This window comes from Opisthocomus hoazin, chromosome 7 (genome assembly GCF_030867145.1).
Source record: "Opisthocomus hoazin isolate bOpiHoa1 chromosome 7, bOpiHoa1.hap1, whole genome shotgun sequence".
Classification (NCBI taxonomy): Eukaryota; Metazoa; Chordata; class Aves; order Opisthocomiformes; family Opisthocomidae; genus Opisthocomus; species Opisthocomus hoazin.
The window spans coordinates 44,317,668-44,341,763 of NC_134420.1; the positions used below are offsets into that span (position 1 = coordinate 44,317,668).

Genomic DNA, 24,096 nt, shown 5'->3' on the forward strand with positions numbered 1-24,096 from the left:
GAGTCATGCCATGTGTACACTACACTGCGTGTCCAGCAAAACCCACATCTGTGTTGGCTTGAAAGTATGCTGTACATCCAGCCACGTAATTGAAAATAATAAGGCCTCAATAAATGGGGTGGCCTTGGGGTATAACACCCAAGGGATTCAATTGGTGTCGCTTTGCATCAATGTCCATGCATCATGGTAATTGAGGTAACATAACCAATTACCACATTTTAATTAGAGTTGTAAGGACTTGGGAAAATCTGCAATGGTGAGACAGCTCACTTAAAAAAAAAAAAAAAAAACACCTCTCTCTTTACCACAAGCTTGTTTCTTAGAGGGTAAAGAGCCCGCTTAAAGCTCTGTTCTGGATTTTTTCCAACTTCCTCTTGGTTTCATTATTTATAACACACTTTGAAAAACAAGTTGTTTAAAAACACTATATTGATTCTGATCTGGTATCTTTGTCCCTTTTCTCTATTTATCTGTTTCTGTGATGCTTTCTGGAACAGAAAACAGGTTTTAATAATGCTAGGCATGGAGTCTCCCCTTCACATCTGTATATTTAATTCACTGGTGCAATATTTTTTCAAACCATGGACTGACGCTTGCTCTAAGCTTTTAAAAAACCCAACAAAAAACCTGCTGTTGGAGGTAAAAAATGAATTTGTCATTGTTCAGTTATTTGTTAGATAGCTTCACTAAACAAAAACTTAGTTTCTAACAGATTCTTATTTTATCACAACCCATTATTTTGTAAAGTGGGATCCAGCTAAAAATCTTGCATAAAATTTGGAAGTTCATCCAAAGTGCCTAATACAGCGAAGTACCGAGTAATTAATAACTTCATTCGCTGAGAAGGGCACACTACGTGTTGTAGAGTGCTGAACACCTATTACATGATCTGGCTCTCACAAAGTAATTATTTAATGACTTATGTTTGAACCTTTACAAATTGTTGTTTTCATTAGCTACCACAAGTCATTTTTGTTTTGGTATTGGGCCTCTTCATAGTATAGCGTATGACAGTACAATCTTGATTGCTTCTATTTCTTTCTGTCAGTCATCTTGGTTTACTCATATTTCAACACTGAAAATTACTCACTTTGGCAACTCCGTAAAATATTCATTTTTAAAATGAATGGATATTTTATTGTAGAGACTGTAATGTGATGCACCATCCTTGTAGTTGAGGTGCGTATGGTTTTCAGCTTCTGGGTTGCATTGCATGCCTGATTTGTGACGTGGAATAATTATCTGTAGGTTCTAGAAGAAAGTTACATAAATGGTGAACATAGGTCTAAATTTTTCTTGGACTTCAGTTGAAGATAGGTGATATGCCCCACATTCTTGCAAGAAATTCTGTATTTCTTGGAATTTACTTGAGGACCAGCCATAGTCATAATGGCAGCCTTCACAGCAGTCTGGATGATGTGGCAAAACTAAAGCTGGCAAAATCCTTCTTGTTGAGCAGATCTTGATAAAAAAATAGCAGACTCAATGGAGTTTAGTCAAAAATAATTAAAAATTCAGATAAATGCTGCGTTATATTCTTGAGAAAATCTCCTGAGTGGTCACCTGCAGTGTCAGCTTTTTAGAGTGAGCAGAAAGAAAAAGAATACCTTGAAGTCTTTCCACAGAGGTCTCTTCTCCATACTCACAGGCTGCAAAACTTTCTGTCACAACTAACTAACAGTTTAGGGCAACAATTCAGAGCTGAAATGCTCCATGTAACATTACCAATCTGCTAAACTATTGAACTGTTTCCCTCACCTCTGGCAGATGTTGTCATGTTTTGCCATGGCATTTTAAAATGATAGGAAGGCCAAAGGGTATATTCAAACTCATAACCCCAGACAAACCAGAACAAATTCCAGTCCTCTGAGAGAGCAGACCCTCAGAGGTGATCATCTGAGCTTACTTCCACCAAGTCATACTTTTAGCTGTTGCTCTAATTTTAATCACTTTGTGGGTCTCTTTCATTGTTGGTTGGATTAGGCAAGGACAGACTAATGGTTAATCCAGACTCCAGAGACTAAGGCAGCCCTGTTTCACTATTGCACAGTGTCTGTTCAGCCATAGTAAGCCTGAGGTCTCCCACTGGAGAGGATAGAAAGGAAAGGAACATACTCCTAACATTCTGTAGAGTCCCAGAAGCTCATTTGGGAGTAAGCTGAACAGTTAAGGTTGAGAGAAAATGTACTCACCAGTTCTACCCTGTTGCTGGTGTGACCTTTGCTCATTCCTGTTAATGAAAAGGCAGCACTGCATAGAAAGTCTCCATGTGTAGCACAGTGTCAGTGTGGACAATGCTAGGAACAGGCTTTCCTAGGAGCCTCTTCCAGTGCTCCATAAGGTGAACCACCTGGAGGAGAAAGAGTAGTTCAGCATCGTTGCTCTTCCAGTCCTCTCTGGACTGAAATTTCCAGACATACAGCATTTCCTGCTGACCTTGATGGTGTTGATTACACACAAATTTGTAGTTTCCAGTATAATGAAACCTACAAAAAAATTTCTTATAGCTTGTTCAACCACAGTCCTACAGTAGCAGGTTTCAATCACCATCCACCTCAACTGGAGTGAATATACTTCTCTGAGATGCATGTTTCTCTTCTGTGACTCCCTGCTAAATCTGCAGACACATTTGGTTTCTTTGCCCTCTGCAGGGTACCCAGCAAACTCTGTAACATGAGAGGTGAAAGTTACTTTTTTGTTGTTGGCGTGAGCACAGGAAGATAAATAAAATTAAAATAAAAGTAAAGAGTTTTTCAAATGCAAAAATCAATTGCTGCAATACTTCATTACCCCAAGCCCTCTTTGATTTTTTTTTCTTGACAAAGTACACAACATTTCTGTGCAGTATTTGAAATTTACTTGCTTTTTTAGAAGACAGGTTTCTTTATGAGACTGGGAATGCTTTGTAATAGCTGATCATGGTTTTAAACAAAAAGGCCACTAAAGCAAAATAATTAAAGTATATATTTCCCAATATTATTTTTAAACCAAACATGGTTCCTTGATCATGTCCACAAGTCATACTACAGTGAAAAACTGACTTCAGGTATTCAAGGCAGAAAATATCATGATCACAGTGTTATAGCACTAGGTTCTTGGTGTTACATTAGGTCAAAGCGTGGTGTCTGAATTGGGTATAGAATACTGTGTCTGTACTAATGTTTTTAGTAGTATCCTGTGAGCAGTTTGTTTCAGTGACTGACAATTCTTCTCTTTAAGTCACATATACTTCTGAATTTTTTCTCTGCTATGCTCTATTATATTAGGCAAAGAATTATATAAATTTCCTGGCTCAGTGCCACAAAGTTTTGTGCATACATCTATATATATATTTAAAATGGATTACTTCTCTGGACTCCTTTCGTATTCCTTTTCTGGTTAATGCAGTTTTAATTGATTCAAATGTATAAATTCAGAGAGAGGGCAAACTGACATATTTTAAAGTTGCTTAAACTCTGTAACCTATTGTACCTCAGGAACTTTCAAGGCTGATCAGAGGTACCCACTGAGAAGCTGGAAATCTTTTCTTTTGGGGATATACAAAGCTTAATTCATGTTCAGGTTCATCCGTGCAGCCAGAAGATACTTCTGTTTCTCAACTGTCTGCTGGCGACTCTGTGTTTCAGACTGGGGCTCTTTTGGAGTTGGGTGAGGGAATTTCACAGCTGGTAGAAAGTTAGTAATACTTCTCTGCTGATCTGATATTTTTAGATGGTTGGTGTTTACAAACTCTCAAGAGATTTAGAATGCCGGTGAGGCCTTCAGAAGTACCAGTTTATCGCACAGCTCTCTAATTCAACGTATGATTGTGAAAGCGCTGTCGTATCTCTCATGGGTAATAACATTTGACCCTCATTGGTAGTGTATCTAACATTCTTAATTTCTTTGCATTTATAGGTAACTACAATATTAGTAAATGAGCTTGCCACAATTTTTAGAAATAAATATTCAACAAGTAATTACAAAAATTCAGGTATTGGGATAGCAGAGTTCTATCTTATAAAATCTAGAAATGTGACCTGTATGACTTTATAATGGGAAAAGTCAACGTCACAGTTTAGGTCTTTATAGTGTGGTGACATATATTCCACCAACCGTCTGTCAATCTGTTCATCCTTTTCTGCTACAAATTAAATAATGGTTGAAATAGTGTGAGTAAAGCACTTTCCACAGCTGTGCTAAAAAGACATTCCCTGCTCCTGAAACGTTCATTAGAACTGTAAGATACATAAAAACTTTAGGTGAATTCTCGGGAATAATCAGTTTTAGTAGGAAAATATGTAAGATTCAGAAACTGGAAATCTGGTGTTTCCAGTGCATGCAGATGCTGAAAGAAACATCAAACACCTTTTAAATGGCAAAAATAACTCATTAAAAAAAGAAAAAGAAAAAAATGGCTAGGTTTTTATTTTCAAGGACAAAGGTCTTATTTCAAAGAAACTCACTTCCTATTTAGGCTCTTAAGTATAGGGCCAGATATTTAAAAGTTCTCAGCAGATAACGACTCTCATTGCAGTGCATTGTGTTCAGATTACAGGAAGAAGTCAGTGTTTTATTCAGGTGCCTAATATCCACTAATCATAAAATCATGACTCAGGCCAGCATTGTTTAAAAAATTAGAGTTGAGGGAAACTTAACAACAAACAAACTTGTGATTTTTTTGATTAGTGTAATGACTTATTGCACTGCATGTATAATGACCCCAGTTCTGCAAGGAATGGTATGTGAGTGTAATTGAAGCTCATTTTCTGATATTTTGTTTAAAGTTCTCAAACAAAACAATTTTTAGAAAGAGAGGAAGAAACCTTATGTTATGGGTTTGTGTGGCAAGGTTTTGGTTAGCGGAGCGGGCTATAGGGGTGGCTTCTGTGAGAAACTGTGAGAAGCTTCCCCCATGTCTGATAAAGCCAGAGCCAGCCGGCTCTAGGACAGACCCACCGCTGGCCAAGGCCAAGCCAATCAGCGACGGTGGTAGTGCCTCTGGGATAACATAAGAAAGGGAAGAAAAAAACTCGGAGGTGAGACGGCAGCGAGAGAGAGGAGTGAGATAATGTGAGAGAAGCAACTCTGCAGACACCAAGGTTGGTGGAGAAGGAGGGGGAGAAGGAGGTGCTCGAGACGCCAGAGCAGAGAGCCTTCCCTTGCAACTCATGATGAAGACCATGGTGAGGCAGGCTGTGCCCCTGCAGTCCATGGAGGCCCATGGTGGAGCAGATCTCCACATGCAGCCCATGGAAGGGACCCCACGCCAGAGCAGGTGGATGCCTGAAGGAAGCTGTGACCCTGTGGGGACCCCGCGCTGGAGCAGGCTCCTTCCAGGACCTGCGGACCCGTGGAGAGAGGACCCATGCCGGAGCAGGTTTGCTGGCAGGACTTGTGACCCCGTGGGGGACCCACGCTGGAGCAGCCTGTTCCTGAAGGACTGCACCCCATGGAAGGGACCCATGCTGAGGCAGTTTGTGAAGAGCTGCACCCTGTGGGAAGGACTCACATTGGAGAAGTTAGTGGAGAACTGTCTCCCGTGAGAGGAACCTTCACGCTGGAGCAGGGGAAGAGTGTGAGGAGTCCTCCCCCTGAGGGACAAGGAGCGGCACAGACAACGTGTGATGAACTGACCGCAACCCCCATTCCCTGTCCCCCTGTGCCGCTTCGGTGGAGGAGGTAGAGAAATGAGAGTGAAACAGCCCGGGAAGAAGGGAGGGGTGGGGAAAGGTGTTTTAAGATCTGGATTTATTTTCTAAGTATCCTGCTCTGATTTGATTGGTGATGAATTAAACTCCCTTTTCTCCCCAAGTTCAGTCTGGTTTGTCTGTGACAACAATTGGTAAGTGATCTCTGCCTGTCCTTGTCTCGACCCTTGAGCCTTTCATCATGTTTCCTCTCCTCTGTCCAGCTGAGGAGGGGGAGTGATAGAGCAGTATTGGTGGGCACCTGGCATTTATCCAGGCCAAACTAAAATACCTGATATTCTAACAGCTTGTTCAGCAGTTATATCCATTTTACAAGGGGCTTCCGTATTGGATTATAGGGTCCCAATCCTGCAGCCATTATGGAAATGTATTTGCAGGATCTTCAGTAAGTATATGCATAATCAGTGTTTCATTGTGCAATGTTACAGGATGTTCTAGGAGCTGCATCAGCTGTAAGCAGACAGGAATACAATAAAAAACTGTTTTAAAAATGTATGAAAAATAAATAAGGTACAATTTTTCACTCTTCTTCTTAACACATGAAGTAAAAGGTACCCAATGAAATTATCAGGCAGGAGATTTAAAACAGTCGAAAGGGAATACTATATTCATTTCGTAAAACTGAAACTTGTTCCTACAGGATGTCATGGATAGCAAAAATACAAATAAGTTCTTTAAATAATTAGGTAAATCAAGGGAGGAGACATTGATTAATGCTTATTGAATTCCAACTCTGAAAGTCCCCACAGACTGGCTTCTCAAATTTGGGATGGCAGCTTCTATACCACTCAATGTGTTGGAGGGTTTTTTAACTCTTCCATAAACATTCACTACTGGCCACTGCAGGAGATGGACTTAGCGGAATGGTCTGTTGATCTCACCCAAAATGACAGATGCTTTTTGAAGCACATGGACTTGCAGGTTTGGAGGCCTACCTATGGTATATTTTTATGTATAGCAAAGAAGTTTTAAGGAATGCCTAGAGGGGTTTCATTGTATTTGGGATTTTTGCTATTTCCAGAAATTGGGATGTGGTCATTTAGGTGGTCTGCTTTCACCAGAAGAAAACTTTGAAAAATGTACCCACTTAACAGATTTTCAAGATATTTCTAGAACATCTTTCTGGAAAACATACAGAAAAATATGTTAGATATATCTACTTAATATTTAGATATGTGCATACATTTATGTGTCAGAGGTACTATAAGATACATTAAATAATAAAACATAAATTGTTACCAATGATGATCTGAATTTCATTTCTCCTTACATGTAAGACATTTGTGGCATCGTTGTAGCTCTAATCCATATTCAGGTCTTCGTGTTTGGTGTGCAGTAATATGTAAATTACCTAGCCAGCTGCATTAAGCAGTGTTTGTTTATTCTATTTCTCTTGGCATAGCATATAACTGAATTTCTGCCAAAAATGTGGCTGCTTCAGGGAACACTGTTCAAGTAGAAGGAAGTTTTGAAAGGAAAAGCGCATCATAAGTCTTTACTCTGTGAAACAGTAACATCAAAAAAACTTTCTGTTCATAAAAATATCTGTATTCATGTAAAATAATGTGCTTGTAAAATACAATGAGTAAACTGAATCTTTTTAGAAAGTGCTGTTTACATTGGCTTTGTAAACAAGAATACAATACTAAGAGGCAGTGATTTTTCATACATGGGAAGAGTGACTAAAACTGGTGAAACGTGAAAATGGAAAGTTTAAGAGAAATTATTTTAAGATGGCATATTAATCTCCCCTAACACATAGCATTTAAGTGCATTTAAATTTAGAAAGCAGTGCAGTTTAAGTGTTAAAAAAATTGCATTAATGATGCATAGAGCTATCTACTTATGCTGGCAGTCCTTTCAGTCTTCCAGTCTGACACTTCCTTTTTTACCCAGCCAGCTAATTTCCCCTCTTTTGTGAGGAGTAACTGTTTTCACACTAGTGCTTACCCAGCAAGCCTCCTCATTGTTTCATGGTTAATTATCTTCTTGAGCTTCACCTTCTCGAGTGAAGGGAGAAAGACTGGGCCTCCCCACAGCTCTAATGAAAGCTAGGTTTTAGAGATGCCCTGTGTGAATAAAATGCAGTGTCTGATCTAGCAACATAATAAATGAGTTCCTAAACTTTATGGAGTTACAGCTCATCCAGCAGGTTTACTGAACAATGCAGAAAGATGCTTTATTTTAAAAACCCTTTTTTATTTTTAAAAGGGGGGGAAAAGTACTGCCTCAGTGTGAAATCAAATACCCGAAACTCTTCAAAAATCTCTAAGCATTACACAAAAGATGCATGTCAAACATTCAGTTTCGGTACAAACCTGAGCTGCTGCATGAAAGAATTTGAGCTCTATACTTTAAAGGTGTATATTAGTAACCCTTGTATTAATAATCATACTAATAGCCCTGTGCTCCTCAGTTATTACACCACTTTGTAAACTGTTGGACTCATTGGACATTTTGTGCCTCACCAGCACTGAAAATAGCCATTGTAGATAGACTTAAATCTTCAGTTTATGTTCCAATTTGAGCCCAAGTTTAAACTTTGTAACATTTAAAATAAACTCTCCCGTAACAGAAGAAAGTTGAACGATGGCAATAGTAGTTTTATAATAATGAGGTATTCTGTATTGTAATTTTGTACTCAGCCAAACTAAGTCAGGCAAATATAAAACTCTCACCATAACAATATATAGTTGTCCATTATACTTTGTCTCCTTCTAAGTTAAATTCTACAAAGTATGCTTATATTAAATCATTCATCAAGTGAGCAAACCAAGATGTGCATATAACATTGGTACTCGAGTCATTGCACAGGATCCATTTGATGTACTAGATTAGACTGAAAATTCCAATCCTTTTTTTCCAGCCAGCTCCAGGGCTGTGTTAGCACCTATTATGTACAAAGAAAACTATAAACATCATTGCTTAGCAGTGAGGGAGACAAGAAAAACAATCTGAAAGTTCGAGGATGCGATGAGCTTAGTGAAAGAGCTCTGCCTAGGGACCCCTTATACTTGGAGATAAGGCCAATGTCTCTATTTTGCAACATTTGAGAAGCAGCTCTTCTTAGATATAGGCTGTGTCATGGCAGGCAGCCGTTGTATTGCTGTAGCCTCAGGGTGCTTACCATTGTAATTTTGATTCATCGCCAGGAGAACTCTCTGCCACTTATTGACAACTGCGGTGTTTAACTTAATGCTTGGAAATCCATAGGTAGGCAGGCTGTGCAAATACTTCTAATATGCAGCATTCTTCTAGCTTTTGACTTTACAATACTTGCTTATTGACTCTCCTTTAGTCAATATCCCGAATTTACAGATGGTGAATCAATGAGTTCAGGAAGTGCCTGATCTGAGATTACAAAGAAAGTCTGTTGAAAATTTAAATAGGGGGAAAAAAGAGTCCGTTCTCTTTGATGACATGAATTAGGCTAAGTTTGGTAGTCTCTCAACTGCTTCACGAGGAGGAGAAACTGATGACAGAGCCAGATATTCTTCATGCAGTCCTGTTATTCATAAATAATAGATAAAGTCTCCCTTTCCAGTATACAGGAAGATTTTTTATTTAGAAATTCAAGCTTCTCTCCTCCAGCTCTCAGTGAGAAAACTTTCTAGCTTTCTCCGAAGGTCAAGCTCCCAAGGGCTTATGTCCTACTCTTTTGTACCTTATATCTATCTGTTTCTATGGTGATTCTCACTCTTTCGTGTTTCTCACAAACATTCATTTCTGCTGAAACAAAGCTCTTAAAAACTCTATGATTCCAGGTGTCCTGAAGTGCCTGTTGTAGGCTGGAGGAGATGGCTGTTGTGTTGACTGAGTCCATTCATAGTGTCCACTGAGTTGCTCTGTTTTAACTGCGAGTATACTGTTAAAGGAGTACCAGTTCCAATGTAAATGACACTAAATTGCAAGTGTTCTTCACCGGTATGTAGATGTCTTAACTAGTACAAAGACAAAACAATAGTGATTTTATTATGCCACTGTAACTTTGCCAGCACAACTTTGTTCATGAGTAGCTGAATGCAGAATGCAACTGATTTGCTGTCAATATTGGCATACCAGTGAAAAATTTGGCTGAAGTTCTGCGGTGTAAACGAGGAACAGTTAAACCTGTTTAAGCATGGTCAGTTCCACAGATTTCCTGTTTTTGTTGGATTTTTTTGTCTTAACCGTAAAGACGGATCTTTGATTGGGTCAAATTCTGAGATTTGGCACGGATGAACTCCTGCCAACTTGCGTGGGCATGTATCTGAGGTAGAGTGCCAGGATTTGTTCTTTTCTGAACTGGTGTGCATGGCAGCATTTTGAGTTTGGCTAAGGCTAGGAATGTTTTTCTAAGAGTTTCATACAGGGCTTGTGTTGGATCCTTGCACAAAGAAAATCATATATTCCTCTGAAGTAAAGGTGAGACCGAAATGACATTCAAGGGTGAAAAATCCTGTCATGTAACCTCTTGATAGATGAAAAGAAAACTACAAAGCAGCAGAAATAACAGTCAGTAAAATATGCCATGTAGCCAGGTTTTCTCATCACAAAAAAAGCAAAAAAAAAAAAGCAAAAATACACAACTTGGGATATAGGTCTGGGATTGTAAACCTATTTGAATGACAATATGATTTATTAATATAAAAATGTTATAGGTGTTCTCCTGCTTTCTAGTAACATTTGAAGGGCTTCTCCAGCAAATGAGAACCAGAGATGTTAGAAAGCCATATGAGGATATGATGGCAAAAAAAAAGGAGGCTGCTGCGTCCGTAGAGGCTGGAAAACAAATAATGGGTAGTGTGTTATCAGTGATACTCTGGGTACAGTGCAGGGACTAAACATGTTGAGTCCCTGATTTTGCCTTGATCTGTGATAGAGGTAAGTTCCTACAGGCCTTCTGCTGACACAGCTCACCTTCTGTTCCAGCCTGGCTTGTCTGCACCAACTGGTGTGGGGTGGAGGGACTGGAGCCTTTCACTGTTTCTTTTGGCCATCTGGCACTGTGGGCAGCTTACGAAGAAAGTTAGGGGACCCTCAGAGGATTTGTAGAGGCACAACTGACCTCAGGGTGTTACCTAGCATCGTCAAGTGACATTTAAATAGCAGCAGAATGGTTAGAGAATAGCAAATTTCTCTGTGTTTTTAAAACACTTCTACTACTAGTAGGGACAAATAGTTTTCAGCTGGGCATCCTCTTAAAATTTCACTGCAATTATTTCATGTGTTGCTTAGAAGGTGTGTCCACAAAACCACTGTCATGATAAAGAAAATTACCAATTTTAAAACCTGGATATGACAATCCTATCCTCCAGACTTTTATTCTGAGCATTTTAAGAGAACTTATAACATCATCATAAAGACAGGTGCCGGAGCAATGGTGGAACCTCAGTTGTTCCCATAAAACCCAGCCTGCACTGAGACCCTTGTGGGTGACCTCTGTGACTGCAGAGAGCAGAGATGAAGTCAGTGATGTTCCTGTGGTGCAGGAATGTGTGCATACAACCACCCACGTAGGACCCTGGCGATACCTGTAAGCATTGATAATGCCTAACAGAAAAACACAAGTTGTGTATGTGCAGGACTGACCGTATTATTTCATTGAGGGAGGCAACAGTAATGGTGAAATGAAGCAAGAGAAAGTATGAACCATAGTTCTGGATCTTATTTTTTCAGAAAATAGACATCTACCACCTTCTTTTAACCACAATTATAACAAGTATGTATATGTTAATGGTCATTTTCTCTAGTGATCTGTGATAAAGCATACCGCTTCCATTTATTTTAAGACCATATTGTAATGTGCAGGTCGCTTCAGTATCATGCACTGGAATAGTATGCATATGCTTATATGTATTAAGATGTTGGTGTCAGGAAATGGTGACAGTTTTCTTGTTGGCTATGGTATAGGGAACGCCATTTAGAAAATGAACTTAGGTGAAGCAGAGGTGAAGTGGGTACTGTACACATGACTCTTTCCCTCAGCAGAAGTACTTGGCATGCCTGCATTTTTCAAAAGACAAAATCACGTCTGTCTTCCCTGAATGTGCACACATTCCTGGAGATGGGGGATGGTTTTCTTTCTTTCTCTTTCTTTTTTCCCTGGCACCTAAGTGCACTTGCGTTTGGATAATTTGTCCAGAGCAACTGAAGGATATGTTGCAGGGGAGGGAGGAACAGAGTTTGTATTTATTATTGTAAAAGCTGTTTTTTTCATGTTAATTCCTCTAAAAAGATATAATGGTACGTAGGGGTTACATTACAGGCCTGTTTCACCAACACAAAGTATCTGTACTGGAGTAGCACATGCAAATGTAGCCGAAATAGAGAATCATTGTTTAATAGAATTTGCTGCAGAAAAAGCAAAACTATCTGTGTTTTAGTAAAGGAAACAAATGAAAAAATGCATTTTTGAGAATTTTCCTTAAAGAGCACTGGGGTTGAGGAAACGTCTTTATTTGGCTTAATAATCTTATTTCTTCCCATTGACATTTTCAGCAATTAACTGTTTAACCATTAAACACCAACCCTACAAGCATTTAAGTGTACACTTAACTTTGCTCCCATGAGTTATTCCACTGAAATGGGAATACTGTCCTAAGCAAAGTAGTTCAGGGTTCAAATTAGGAATAGCCAAACTACTTAAAGCAGCACTTTCAAATACATTAGAATGGATTCAACCTTTCACTCTTCAGAGTCTGTAATTTAATTGATTCTTGGCTTAATTATATTAGAAACTTTTCATGCAACAGTAAATGCTTCATAAGTGTTATTTATCTAGTGGTAACGGGCACAAACTGAAGCATAGAAAGTTCCGTCTGAACATGAGGAAGAACTTCTGCACTCTGAGGGTGACGGAGCCCTGGCACAGGCTGCCCGGGGAGGTTGTGGAGTCTTCTTCTCTGGAGATATTCAAGACCCGCCTGGACAAGGTCCTCTGCAGCCTGCTGTAGGTGACCCTGCTTCAGCAGGAGGGTTGGACTAGATGACCCACAGAGGTCCCTTCCAACCCCGAACATTCTGTGATTCTGTGATTCTGTGATTCTGTAATATTTTAAAACTAGGAATATGCATAATATTGTGCATCTTTTTGTTGTTATTACATTGTTATTTTTTACTTGCTTGATTAAAAACTGCTTATCTTCTTTTACTGTGAACCATATGACCCTCGAGATCTACTCTAGAAGTAGTTGCATTTAGGGACTTTATAAGAATATAGTCCGTCTGACTTACTTTAAATATACCCATTTTTAGAAAAATTACATACATGCACACATACACACACATATATATGCGAGTATTTATACACACGCACTCTTGCACATACAAAAAAACCAGGTTTCTAAATTCCAGGAAATTTAGTGCAATCAGCTACACCAGCTGGTATCCAAAGAATTTTTGCCAGACAGAATGGTACCTTTGCAGCATGTTTTGCCACAGACTTCAGCAAGGCCAGGATTTAAGAGTGAGCTTACAGGGCTCGCCCCACTGGAATCTGAAGCTCTGTAGCACACTCAGAGCTCCTCTTTATTTATAGTCTGTCTTACATGTGGAGATCAGCATGTCTCTCCGTGAGAGACCTCTTTCTTGTTGGGTATTTGTGGTTCGAGGGGTTATGCCTTGAACCAGGCTAGGCAGAACATCTTTTGGAGTGTGTAAGTGAAAACTTTAAAAACATCATTAACTGAAATGGAATAAAAATCACGGTGCAGCTCTGACACTAGTAAAGCTTTCCCAATTGGAAATGGCAATAGAAGATTTGTCTGCTTTGTGTAAAAGATGCATTGTGCAACACTATACAGTTCTTCGGAGTAAGAAACAAGACAGGAAAAGAAACAACAGCATTTTTTCCCAGTAAAAAGAGCAATCAGAATTCAGCTCTGACACCAGCTGACACTCATGATGTTGTACCTCCCATCCTCTGTATAACACCAAGTAAAGGATCAGTTTGGAGATTTTTAAATGTTCTGTCGGCAAGACCTAATAGTCTATTACTATCATGATAATTGTAATACTCCAGCACCCTCCCTATGCACTGAGAAGCCTGATAAGGAGAAATCTGACATGATAAAAATAGTTCTCAGAGATTCCTGGGTTTTACCTTGCTACTGCTGAGAGTGCAGACATAGGCTGGAGTGACACCACCTTCAGTTCTTCACTCCAGAGCTTTACTGAAGAGTCTGTACGGTGCTGCTCTCTCCAATAACTACTTCAATATTTAGAGTCTCTTTCTTGTTTGAACAGCTTGCTAAATTTTGTAAAAAAGAAAGGGAAAATACGCCTGCTGAAAATGCCAAATACAAAATATTTGTGACTTAAGCTGAGTGGTTTGTTTCAAAGTTAAAACTTGGTCTGTACTGGGTAAGGGCTGCCAATGTAGCTGGTAACCACTGAAGTTGTACTGGTAGGTTTCTTCAAGGGAGATGATACTTATAAGAAAAGTAGTAATTCACTAGTATCAACTCAGTCAGCTCCTTGGACAAGAGAAAACTATGCTGGTATAACAACCGTATGTACATAAGAGCCTTTGGAAGTATAGCTGTGACAATCAGAAGAAAAATATACAGTCAAATCCCTTACCATCATAGCTATACCTGCAAAACTTCTGAGTATATACCAGATCTCAGAAAAGCATGTGCGTATGAAGAATAAAAAATAGGCTTTGAAGCAAGGAGCGCCCAGTGAAGATGAATGGGCTGAAGTCACAACTCTGCATGTTTTATTGTTTTAGTCCATCTGACTTGCAGAACAAACAAGGCAGCCAAGTGCTGATTTACAGGCGGAAGGTTATCTTCCTGACCAATAAGGACCAAATGTTTTGTTTTTGAAAAACAAAATCAGATTCTACGGAACATTAAATCCTTGGAACCTGCTGCTGATTTCCTGCCTTCAGGAATTTCTTTTTGCAGCTGGCAGAAGCTTAAAACAGTAAAATTGTGCAGTTAGGAAGATTTTCACAGCAATGTCTTCCTAATGCAAAGTACGACAGAGTCGTAAAACATGCCACAGAGAAAATTAATAATTGTAGCTGATTGCTTGTTTAACTGATTTTCAAATGAACAACTTAATTATAGCCATTCTCTTGCACCAGTTTTTACTTGTAGTTTGGTTAGAGGTCAACTAAAAGTGGGAAACTGAGTCCAACAAAGTAACCAACCAGGAGCCATTACGAAAACATGGCAAACTGGCAAATCCAAATATGGATTTCTGAACTCCACAATGTACAGAACTTCTCTGATAGCCTTAGCTGTCTAGAAAATAGTTGCTTTCATGGAAATCTAACATTTAAGCTATCACTAGCCAATATCTTACAGGGAAAAAAAACAAAAGGGCTTTAACAAATCTAGTCCATAACAGCCTTGGGGTAGGTGGATTTACAAAGAGACTCTGCCCTTCAACATTAGACATGACAGATTCTTAAAATACCCAAAGCCTCCTAACCTGCCAAGGAGGAAAAAATTCACTGGCACCCATATTTCCGCCCATGATTATTTTTGATATCTTAAGACAGCTGCAGTGCTCAGGGACCTACCTTACAACAAAGCCCAATGAAGCATGAGGACATCTTACATGGAATGTCTTGGTTTATCAAGTGTATTAGTAATCATATCACCCTGCTGAATGGTGGATAGCTACTCTGACCAATTTGGAGAAAATAATTCTTCCTTATGTCAGTTGAGTGTTTTAGCCATTGGTCTACTGGATATACAGGGATGGGATAGCTTTGTGTCTTGCACAGAACCAATGCCACCTATATCCATCATTAAATAGACACTGTACCAGGGATTTGGACCTATCTGTGCCTCTTGCTAGACAAATGTGCTGAGCACTGCACTACAGGATAAAATTCTCTTCATCTATCTATGACCCAATTAGTATTTAATTGGTTTATGTAACATGAAACAGGAGAAGCAGGCTTCTTTTCAGAATAGCATGTAGGTAGAACGACTTCTGAGAGAATGGGAACCTGGTTCATGTCTCTTATGCTCAGTCTGACAAAGTGTCCCATGCCCAAAATCAGTGCCCTAACTATCGAGCTGTTGGAGAACATCCCATGATTTCTCACAAAAGGGCTGAGCAGCTTTAGTTCCCACTTCAAAACGAGAGTTCCCAGCTAAGAATCACAGAGTTACGTTGCCTTCCCCTTCACAATTAACCTTGGCTGAGCCTTGATGAATCTAAGTCAGTAACTCAGTTGTGTACAACTGCACTTCACTGGACTACAGCCTCATTTTATCTCCCTGTATTTCTGTAACTTTGTAAGTTTGTTGTGATTTAGATTGCTCTTTGGCGTGTGATCAATGCTGTATTTGAAAAACAAAACTTCCTCCAAGAAGGCTCGAGAGAGCGAGAGATCATAGTTGAAAGTTTTTTTGGAAAAAGCGCTTGTTTTTCTGGATACAGTGATCATTTTTCAGCTGTTAAGATGATTTAAACTAAACATATCTACATTAGTTAACACTTCTATTACAAGACTTATTGCATAAGCAAAATCTTCCCTAAAATGGAGGCCTCTCAGTAAATAAAAAAATAAAGTAAAATTAATTTGTGCTCAGAGAACCAGCCGCAAAATCAGGGACCACTTCTGTCCTATTTTGAGGAGTTTAAGGAGAGTCCATACTGTTGGCCACTTGACACATATTGGAGTGAGAAAAGTTGACAAGGTGTTCTTTCTCTCTCACATGTTTCTAGAAAGAACAATTCTTGATGCTATATATTCTGAGTCATAATAGCAAATATTACTGGAAAGTTTAAAAAGTCTTTAAAAAAGCAAACCAAGTTTAGCTCAATTATTTATCAGCCCTTTCCCAGAGAAAGGTGTCAGCACAGACAATATTTGAAATTCATGTAGTATTTGATTAGACTGATTGATTGTTCTTGCAGCTGAAGATATTAACATTCATTAGTCTTACTTATTGGTCATTAGTACTGCCTTTATTATGAAGTAAAGAATAAATAGAAATTCTAATAAAAATTCATCAAGTCTTGTGATTTCCAGTGCATTAGATCTGTTGTTTTAAGGCTGACAACACAAAAGTTTCTCATAAACATTTCAAATATCCTCTAATAAATCCTTTATATCTTAGCTCTTTCAAACTTAAACAGGCAAAGAGAAATTCTCTTATGTCCAACATAATAAAGCGCTAATTGCATGGTTTTTGCTAACACACTCCTGTGTGATTCTGCAGCATGGTTAAAACTTGTTACATAGAAAATGACTAACCACAATTAATATCTGTTAAAGAGAAGTCAAATTTCTGTATTATATTTTGACAGCAAATAAGAAAAAGAACCCCACCTAAGATGACTGAAAAATTTCATAGGTTTCACTTTAATTGATCATTTTCATGGTACACAAAATGTACAAAATTAAAAGCCTATTAGTGATCATTGTTCCAAAAATGCACTTTAGTCCCATTAATTTAATTATATGGTTTCAGTGGAAGCACATTTAAAGTGCAGCTGTAAATATTTTTAATCTTTGACTTTTTTTTTACAGGAGCCTCTGAATGTTATTGATCCCAGTTTGATGGATCTAAATGGTCCAAGTGAAGATGCACTAGAATGGGATGAAACCGACATAAGTAATAAGCTGATCAGTATTCACGAAGACTTAAGTGATCCCGATCAGGAACTCAAGAAGGATGATCTAAGCCAGAAGCCTGCTTCAGGAGAATGTGGTGATAATGATGTGAATGAAGATGAAAGTATCAGTGATCGTGGAAGTCCTACTTATTGTCCCAGCATTACTTCCCCTCCAAATCCTCACATCTATCAGGTCTATAGTCTTCATAATATTGAATTATCAGAAAAAAAAAACATGCCTTTTTTGAAAAAAGCAGCCAAACTCTCCAATGTAACACAGTCTAATATTTTAAACAAAAGTCTTAGTAAAGACTCATCATTTTCATCTACCAAATCCCTGCCAGACCTAATAGGGGGGACCACACTGGCAAAACCATATAACTACATGTATCAGAGTGGAAACATAAGCAGGCATTCTGAGAGTGAGAGTGGGATAGTGAGTGAGTGTGATACAGAAACTACAAATAATTCAGAAATTTTTTTGCTAAATGATATTGAAAGCACTCAGAGTAATCCTGAAATTGGGCATGTGGAAACTCAAGTGGATGATATAGTTGATGTAATAAAGCAAAAAATAGAGCAAGATGAAGAAGACCGTGCTAGTCTCTCAGATGATTTCCAGCTGGCACCTCCCGCGTGTTGTAGAAGTGAAAATGATGAGGATTTGGACAGCATTGCCATGTGTAACCCTGTTTGTCTAGAAGAATTGCAAGGAAAACATGATGTGTTTACATTTTATGATTACTCATATCTTCAAGGCTCCAAATTCAAATTACCAGTGATAATGAAACAATCACAAATTGAAAAAACACATACAGAGGACAGTTTCTTTCGTGGGTTTAGTTTTGATAAAATACCTGGTAAATCTGAACATAAGCCTGGACAGTCACAACCAGATGGGTTTATTCATGACAATACTCTGGCAAGTATCCCTGGAGAATCAGATCCCAATTCCTGTACATCTGCAGAAACTGTAAGAAAACTAACTGTTACAGAGAATACAAGACAGGTTTCAACTTTATCTCATAGTTCTTCATTAGAATCTTTGTCTGTCGTAGGTGATTTGTTCAGCTCAGGTATTTTTAAAAGTGGAGACGGTCTTCAGCGAAGCACCTCTTTGGAGAGCTGGCTGACTTCCTACAAAAGCAACGAAGATCTTTTTAGTCATCATGGCTCAGGAGACATAAGTGCAAGCAGTGATTCTGTTGGAGAGCTCAGCAAAAGGACATTAGATCTTTTGAATCGCTTAGAGAATATCCAGAGTCCTTTAGATCAAAAGATAAAGCGCAGCATCTCTGATATAACACTCCAAAGTAGCTCTCAAAAAATATCTTTTACTGGTCAGCTGTCTCTAGATATTGCATCCTCAATCAATGAAGACTCAGCAGCTTCTCTCACTGAACTCAGCAGCAGCGAGGATCTTTCTCTCTGCTCTGAAGACATTGTACTGCACAGAAATAAAATACCAGATTCAAATGCATCATTTAGAAAACATCTTAATAGGTCTGTCGCTGATGAGAGTGATGTCAATGTCAGCATGATTGTTAATGTCTCCTGCACTTCTGCTTGTACTGATGATGAAGATGACAGTGATTTGCTTTCAAGTTCCACCCTTACCTTAACTGAGGAAGAGCTAGGTATCAAAGATGAAGATGATGACTCCAGTATAGCAACTGATGAGGATATTTATGAAGAATGCAATTTAATTTCAGGACTTGATTATATAAAAAATGAACTCCAAACTTGGATTAGACCAAAATTTTCTTTGACAAGGGAGAAGAGAAAAAGTAACCTCAGTGATGAAATTCAGCAAAGTAAAGAAGTCAGTAATGAGACATCAAAAGCCACAGATACATTAAGCATTGAAACACTATTGAATGGTTCAGTACAAAAAATATCAGAAAATAATGGCAATAGTAAGAATGTACCATGTGATCGTGAAAAAGGGATAAAGAGTCACCTGATGAGAGATATCTCTCAGGTTGTGAAGGATCAGCTTGTGGATGATATGGAGAATGGAAATGTTGAAAATACTCTTGGCAGTCAAAAGGAAGGTCTTGTTAGAACATCAGCAACTCCCAAAACACATGCATCTGTTGATGTCAGAAAAGCTGAAAGTGAGTGTTGTGTCTGTGAAGCATTTACAGACAGTTCAGATGATTCACATATGGATGGCAAGGAGCCTGTTCTGTCATCAGACGGATCCAGAAACCCTCCAAAAGAATGTCAAAGTCATCTTCAGCCTGATTGTCACTCTGTTGCTTCCTCTCCTGCTAAAAAGCCTTGTCTTGAATCTTCCTCAGAAATGAATTGTGTAGACGTACAAGATACAGCTTTACAAACATCCTTACCTAATGGTCAACAACATAGAATAAGCATTAGTGAAAAATCTATTGATTGCTCTGCAGCCTTGAAATCCAATGAAACAGAATGTGACTCCTCAGCCAATGGTCTTGATTCATGCTGCAACTGTGAATCTGCTGGTTTTGATAAAAGAAACATGGAAGATGATTCAGTACACAATTTTGTGAGGGAGATAATAGACATGGCATCAACAGCTTTGAAAAGTAAGTCACAACCTGAATGTGAGTCATCTGCTCCAGCTTCATTAGCACAGATCAAGGAAAAAGTGTTAGAACACTCTCACAGACCCATTCAGCTAAGAAAAGGGGACTTCTATTCTTATCTTTCACTTTCTTCTCATGATAGTGACTGTGGAGAGGTAATCAAATACATAGAGGAAAAGAGCAGCACTCCTGTGCCACTGGACTTGACAGATGAGAGAGATAATATTGAATGCTTTTTTGAAGCCTGTCCTGAGGAAGAACGGGTTGAGCAGCAGCAATCCATTTCTAGTGGTACTGCTGAAGCACGAGTTGAGCAGCAGCAACTTATTTCTAACACTATTTCTGAAACATATCCGGAGTCACTAGGTAAAGTGACTCAGAAGTCGTTAGAAGAAGTTAAAGCTTCAACTGAAGGTAGGGATTTATCTTTCTTACGTGATGATGACAATGATCTAAGCATACCCAATGCTAACAAACAAAGTGCATCAAACAGTTTGAAAAATGCTGCTGCTGACTTGCTGATTTCAGATGGGCAAACTGCAAGTTTGGAAAAGAATTCTCCAGAGCTTAGCACTAAAATGAGTAGTACAGGAAAATCACCTGGAACTGAAGAGCCTAAAGGATGTGTTGCTGCTTCTGAAGAGGCTTCAGCTACAGAGTTTCAGTTAAAGCCTGGCCATTCACAGGAAAAGGATGTTTTGCACCAGAACAGTAAAACTCTTACTTGTGAAGAAAATCTCCTGAATCTTCATAAGGAAAGACATATAAATATGCACAGATAGAATGTAACCCTCTCCAGGCACGTACATTATCCTAAAAACAGGTATGTACTCTACAAGTTGCACATTCTTTTTTTTTACTTTTTTTGCTCCCTCCCCCTTTTTTTTTACATTTTTATATGATGAAAGGAGATGAATCACCATCCAGGGCTTCTGTTTTATGATAGTGTATTTGTTTTGATTACACTATAATCCCAATTTACATGCCACTGGTCAATAAATGCAGTGAATACTATCTGCTTCTTGCCCTTTGGCTTTGACTGCCTGGAACTGCTCTCTTCTGGGACAAATCTGCTATCTTGCAGAACTTGGGAATTCTTCAAAAGTGATGTTTCTATATCAGCCTTCTCTTCCCTTCTCAACTGAGCTGTGGAACCAGAAACCAGCTCTACTCATTGATCCCCTTCTCCAGTCAGCTGGCCTTATGAGGTGTTCAAAAGCACTTGATGAAGCTGGACTTCTGGTTTTACAAGAATTGTGGCTGACTAGTGAGTTGGAGTTCTACAATATTTCCAGATAAGCCATGAAGAATGGCTAAGCAGATTAAGAAGTCATCTCTTAATGTCAGTTTGCCATGATTTAAGTTCAGTAAGCCATTATTAAGAATACAATTATTACAACACAGCGCTAGGCCAAAAGTTGAGGTGACCAAAAAAAGAAATCTTTGAAACATCATTACAGAGTATGTGAGGGGAATACAGAATAAAGACCTGAATACCAAAGCCAGTGGAAACTGATAGCCACACAGCGGTACTGGAAGCTTTGGTTCTATTTTGTGGTAAGCATTTTGAAACATAAGTAAGATGGTGGAACCTAAGATGAAAAAGTGGTTCTAATCTCTTCCAAAGTTTGAAGGTTCTTCAGATCTGGAGTTTCTGACCTCATATGAATATCTAACAATAACTGCACATTGAACAACAAAAGAAGATCTACAAAGCGACTTCTGGATCAGATCCTAGCATGTTGCACTGCTGCTTTGAGTCTCACTAGTTGTTTGGTGACCTGAAAGCCAGCATAGCTGTATAGAATGCCGTTAGTCTTTGGAAACACTCCTCCAGTAGACCAGAGCCAGCATGGCAACTCAAAATACCAGTCCGGTTCTGAATACCACTGCTTGGTAGAAGCTATAGCAAGGGATTTTCCAGTAAAACACAAGGCTAAGCACAGGACCAGATTTCCCTGGGAAAATTCAGGACACGGCCCTGACTAATCTGATCTGCCTTTAAAAACAGCCTTCCTTTCAGCAGGTGGTTGGACCAGATGACATTCAAGTTTCCTTCCAACCTTAGTTATTCTATGATTTCATGACGTTACTAGCAGAAAAGACTGCTGTTCATCACTGCCCGTGAAAACCACTAGTGCTCTCCTAGTGCAAACTCTATCTGTAGCAGAGGATCTGGGCCTATTTATACGGAATAGATTGCTTTGCTGCTATTAGATATCTAAGTTCTGCATTTCCTGATTTTGCTATGTTGTATTACGAGGCTTTGGGTTTTCCTTTGGCAGTTTGGCAGTTTACCCAGCATTCACACATTCACATATGTATAAATACATCTAGCAAAGTCTTTAGGTTATGACAGCGATAGTCTACAGCTTGCCACTATCTCTTTTGACACATATCTATTTGAGTAATATATATTAGTATATTATCTTGGAACCATCAAAGCAAGAGAATATTTCTTGAAAGGCTCTGACATAGGCTATCATGATCTGTTGAGTGCCAATTAGGTTAATACTTGGACACATCCAAGCAATGGAAATCCACTTGGAATTACAAAACTCACAGATGATACTGTATATTCTAGAGTTATATTAGAAGGATTATGTGTATGGAAGCCTCTATTTGGAAACTCATGGAAGTCTGAGGTTGATAAATGATAATTATGTAAACACAAACTTTTCCTAAATTATGGTTTTATTAGTTTTTTACATTTTTCACTTGTTTTTATGATATTAATTTGAGGAAGAATACTTACTGTAGTGAGTGTGATTTTATTCTCATTCTTTCACTGATGAAGATGATAACAAGTCTTTTCAATTCATTAGTACTTTTCCTCTGAGGATCTCAAAATATGGTATGAACTTACCCTCACTCTTCAGATCTTCATAGTTGCTTACATGGTAGCCAGCTGTGTTTTTCATAAGACTGGGATATGACAATATGCAGTTGGTGTAAGGACTAAGATTGGACATAGAGGATGGAGATACTAATAAATGCCCCACAATACAATAAAATGTACTGCAGAGTCTGTATGCAATAACTTAATAGGGTTATGTTATAGTTTTAATTTTTGCCTAGGGATTGACAAATATTTTTAAGGTAACAAAGCCCTTCACACTGCACCCCACTTTTTACATTTAGGAAGATATACTGATTCTTAACTGATACATATAGCATTGCTTCCATGGAAATTATGTACTGTGTTATTCCCAGTAGTAAAGCCCTACCATACATATAGTTTGTCTCTGGCACATCAAAAAAGGAAAATATGAGCTGCTAGATTTGGTTTCACTAAAGTCTAATCTCCCTTCCCCCATTCCCAAGCTTGATGCTTTAACTTATCTCTCATGCTATGGGGAATGAATTACAGAAGCAATCTATCCTAATTTGTTAACTTATTCAAATAACAGTTATTATACTTAACTATGCTAAAGATTATCTTTTTGGTGGCAGATTGTTTATTTTTTGATGAGGCTAATTACTGATTTTCCAAAGGTAATTTACATTTATTACTAATACATCTTTTAAAATGTGACAGATAAATGTTGTTCCCATAAGTGTATTATGAAAAAAGTTACTATTTAAAAACACATTATTTAATTTGAAAGATAAATGGCAAACACCATTATTTTTCCTGTAGCACCTGTGCTGTAAGCTCATTTAAATGTGTAATTCCATGTGTAGCTGCAATACTTAGAGAAAAATTATCTATAGTATGTATGTACCTTAAAAAGCATACTCAGAATTCAAAGCTGAAAAAGGCAGTTTCAACTGTAGTTTGATTTTATACTGTTTAGTATTTGCTTTGGCTGTACAGGAGAGTAAAATTAACAGTGAAGAAAATATTTTTGCCAAATGTTGCAATCCTGTTATTTAGCTGTGTGCTACAAAAAAAAATGACCATTATGGGAAAATAATAACAATTCTGTAAGCAGGCTTAAAAATATCTGTCAGCACTGACTAGTGTCTTGTATGAGCCAACACGCAGTCCTTCAGCAGAGGTGCTCATAAAGCTATGCCGATTTTATTTGTCAAGTAGGGGACAGCTTGAAAGAACTATCTTTTTGTATGTGAGATCATGCAGTCTTCTGCTGTCGCTGTGACCCATGACTCACCAATGGGCTGGGACTTTTTAGTCACATATTCAGTATATGTAGAGATCAATACATTAAGAAGGTTTATATGATGTGTCCAAAGTCTTTTCTGGAGGATACGTTAGACTCCGTGTGTAATCTGTTAGTTCTTACAAGTAAGTCTAAAAGCTATTTCCT

The 24,096-nt window shown here is 38.4% G+C and overlaps 1 protein-coding gene across 4 annotated transcripts in view; it reads left to right on the top strand.

Moving 5' to 3' along the window:
• Nucleotides 1-24,096, top strand: part of AKAP6 (A-kinase anchoring protein 6) — a 299,941-nt gene that overhangs the window by 269,797 nt on the left and 6,048 nt on the right. For all 4 annotated transcript variants that reach the window (XM_075425714.1, XM_075425718.1, XM_075425717.1 and 1 more), the window contains exon 13: nucleotides 17,173-20,648. In XM_075425714.1, coding sequence (XP_075281829.1) covers nucleotides 17,173-20,607 — 3,435 coding nt within the window. In that variant the 3' untranslated portion in view covers nucleotides 20,608-20,648. The remainder of the gene's footprint in view (nucleotides 1-17,172; nucleotides 20,649-24,096) is intronic.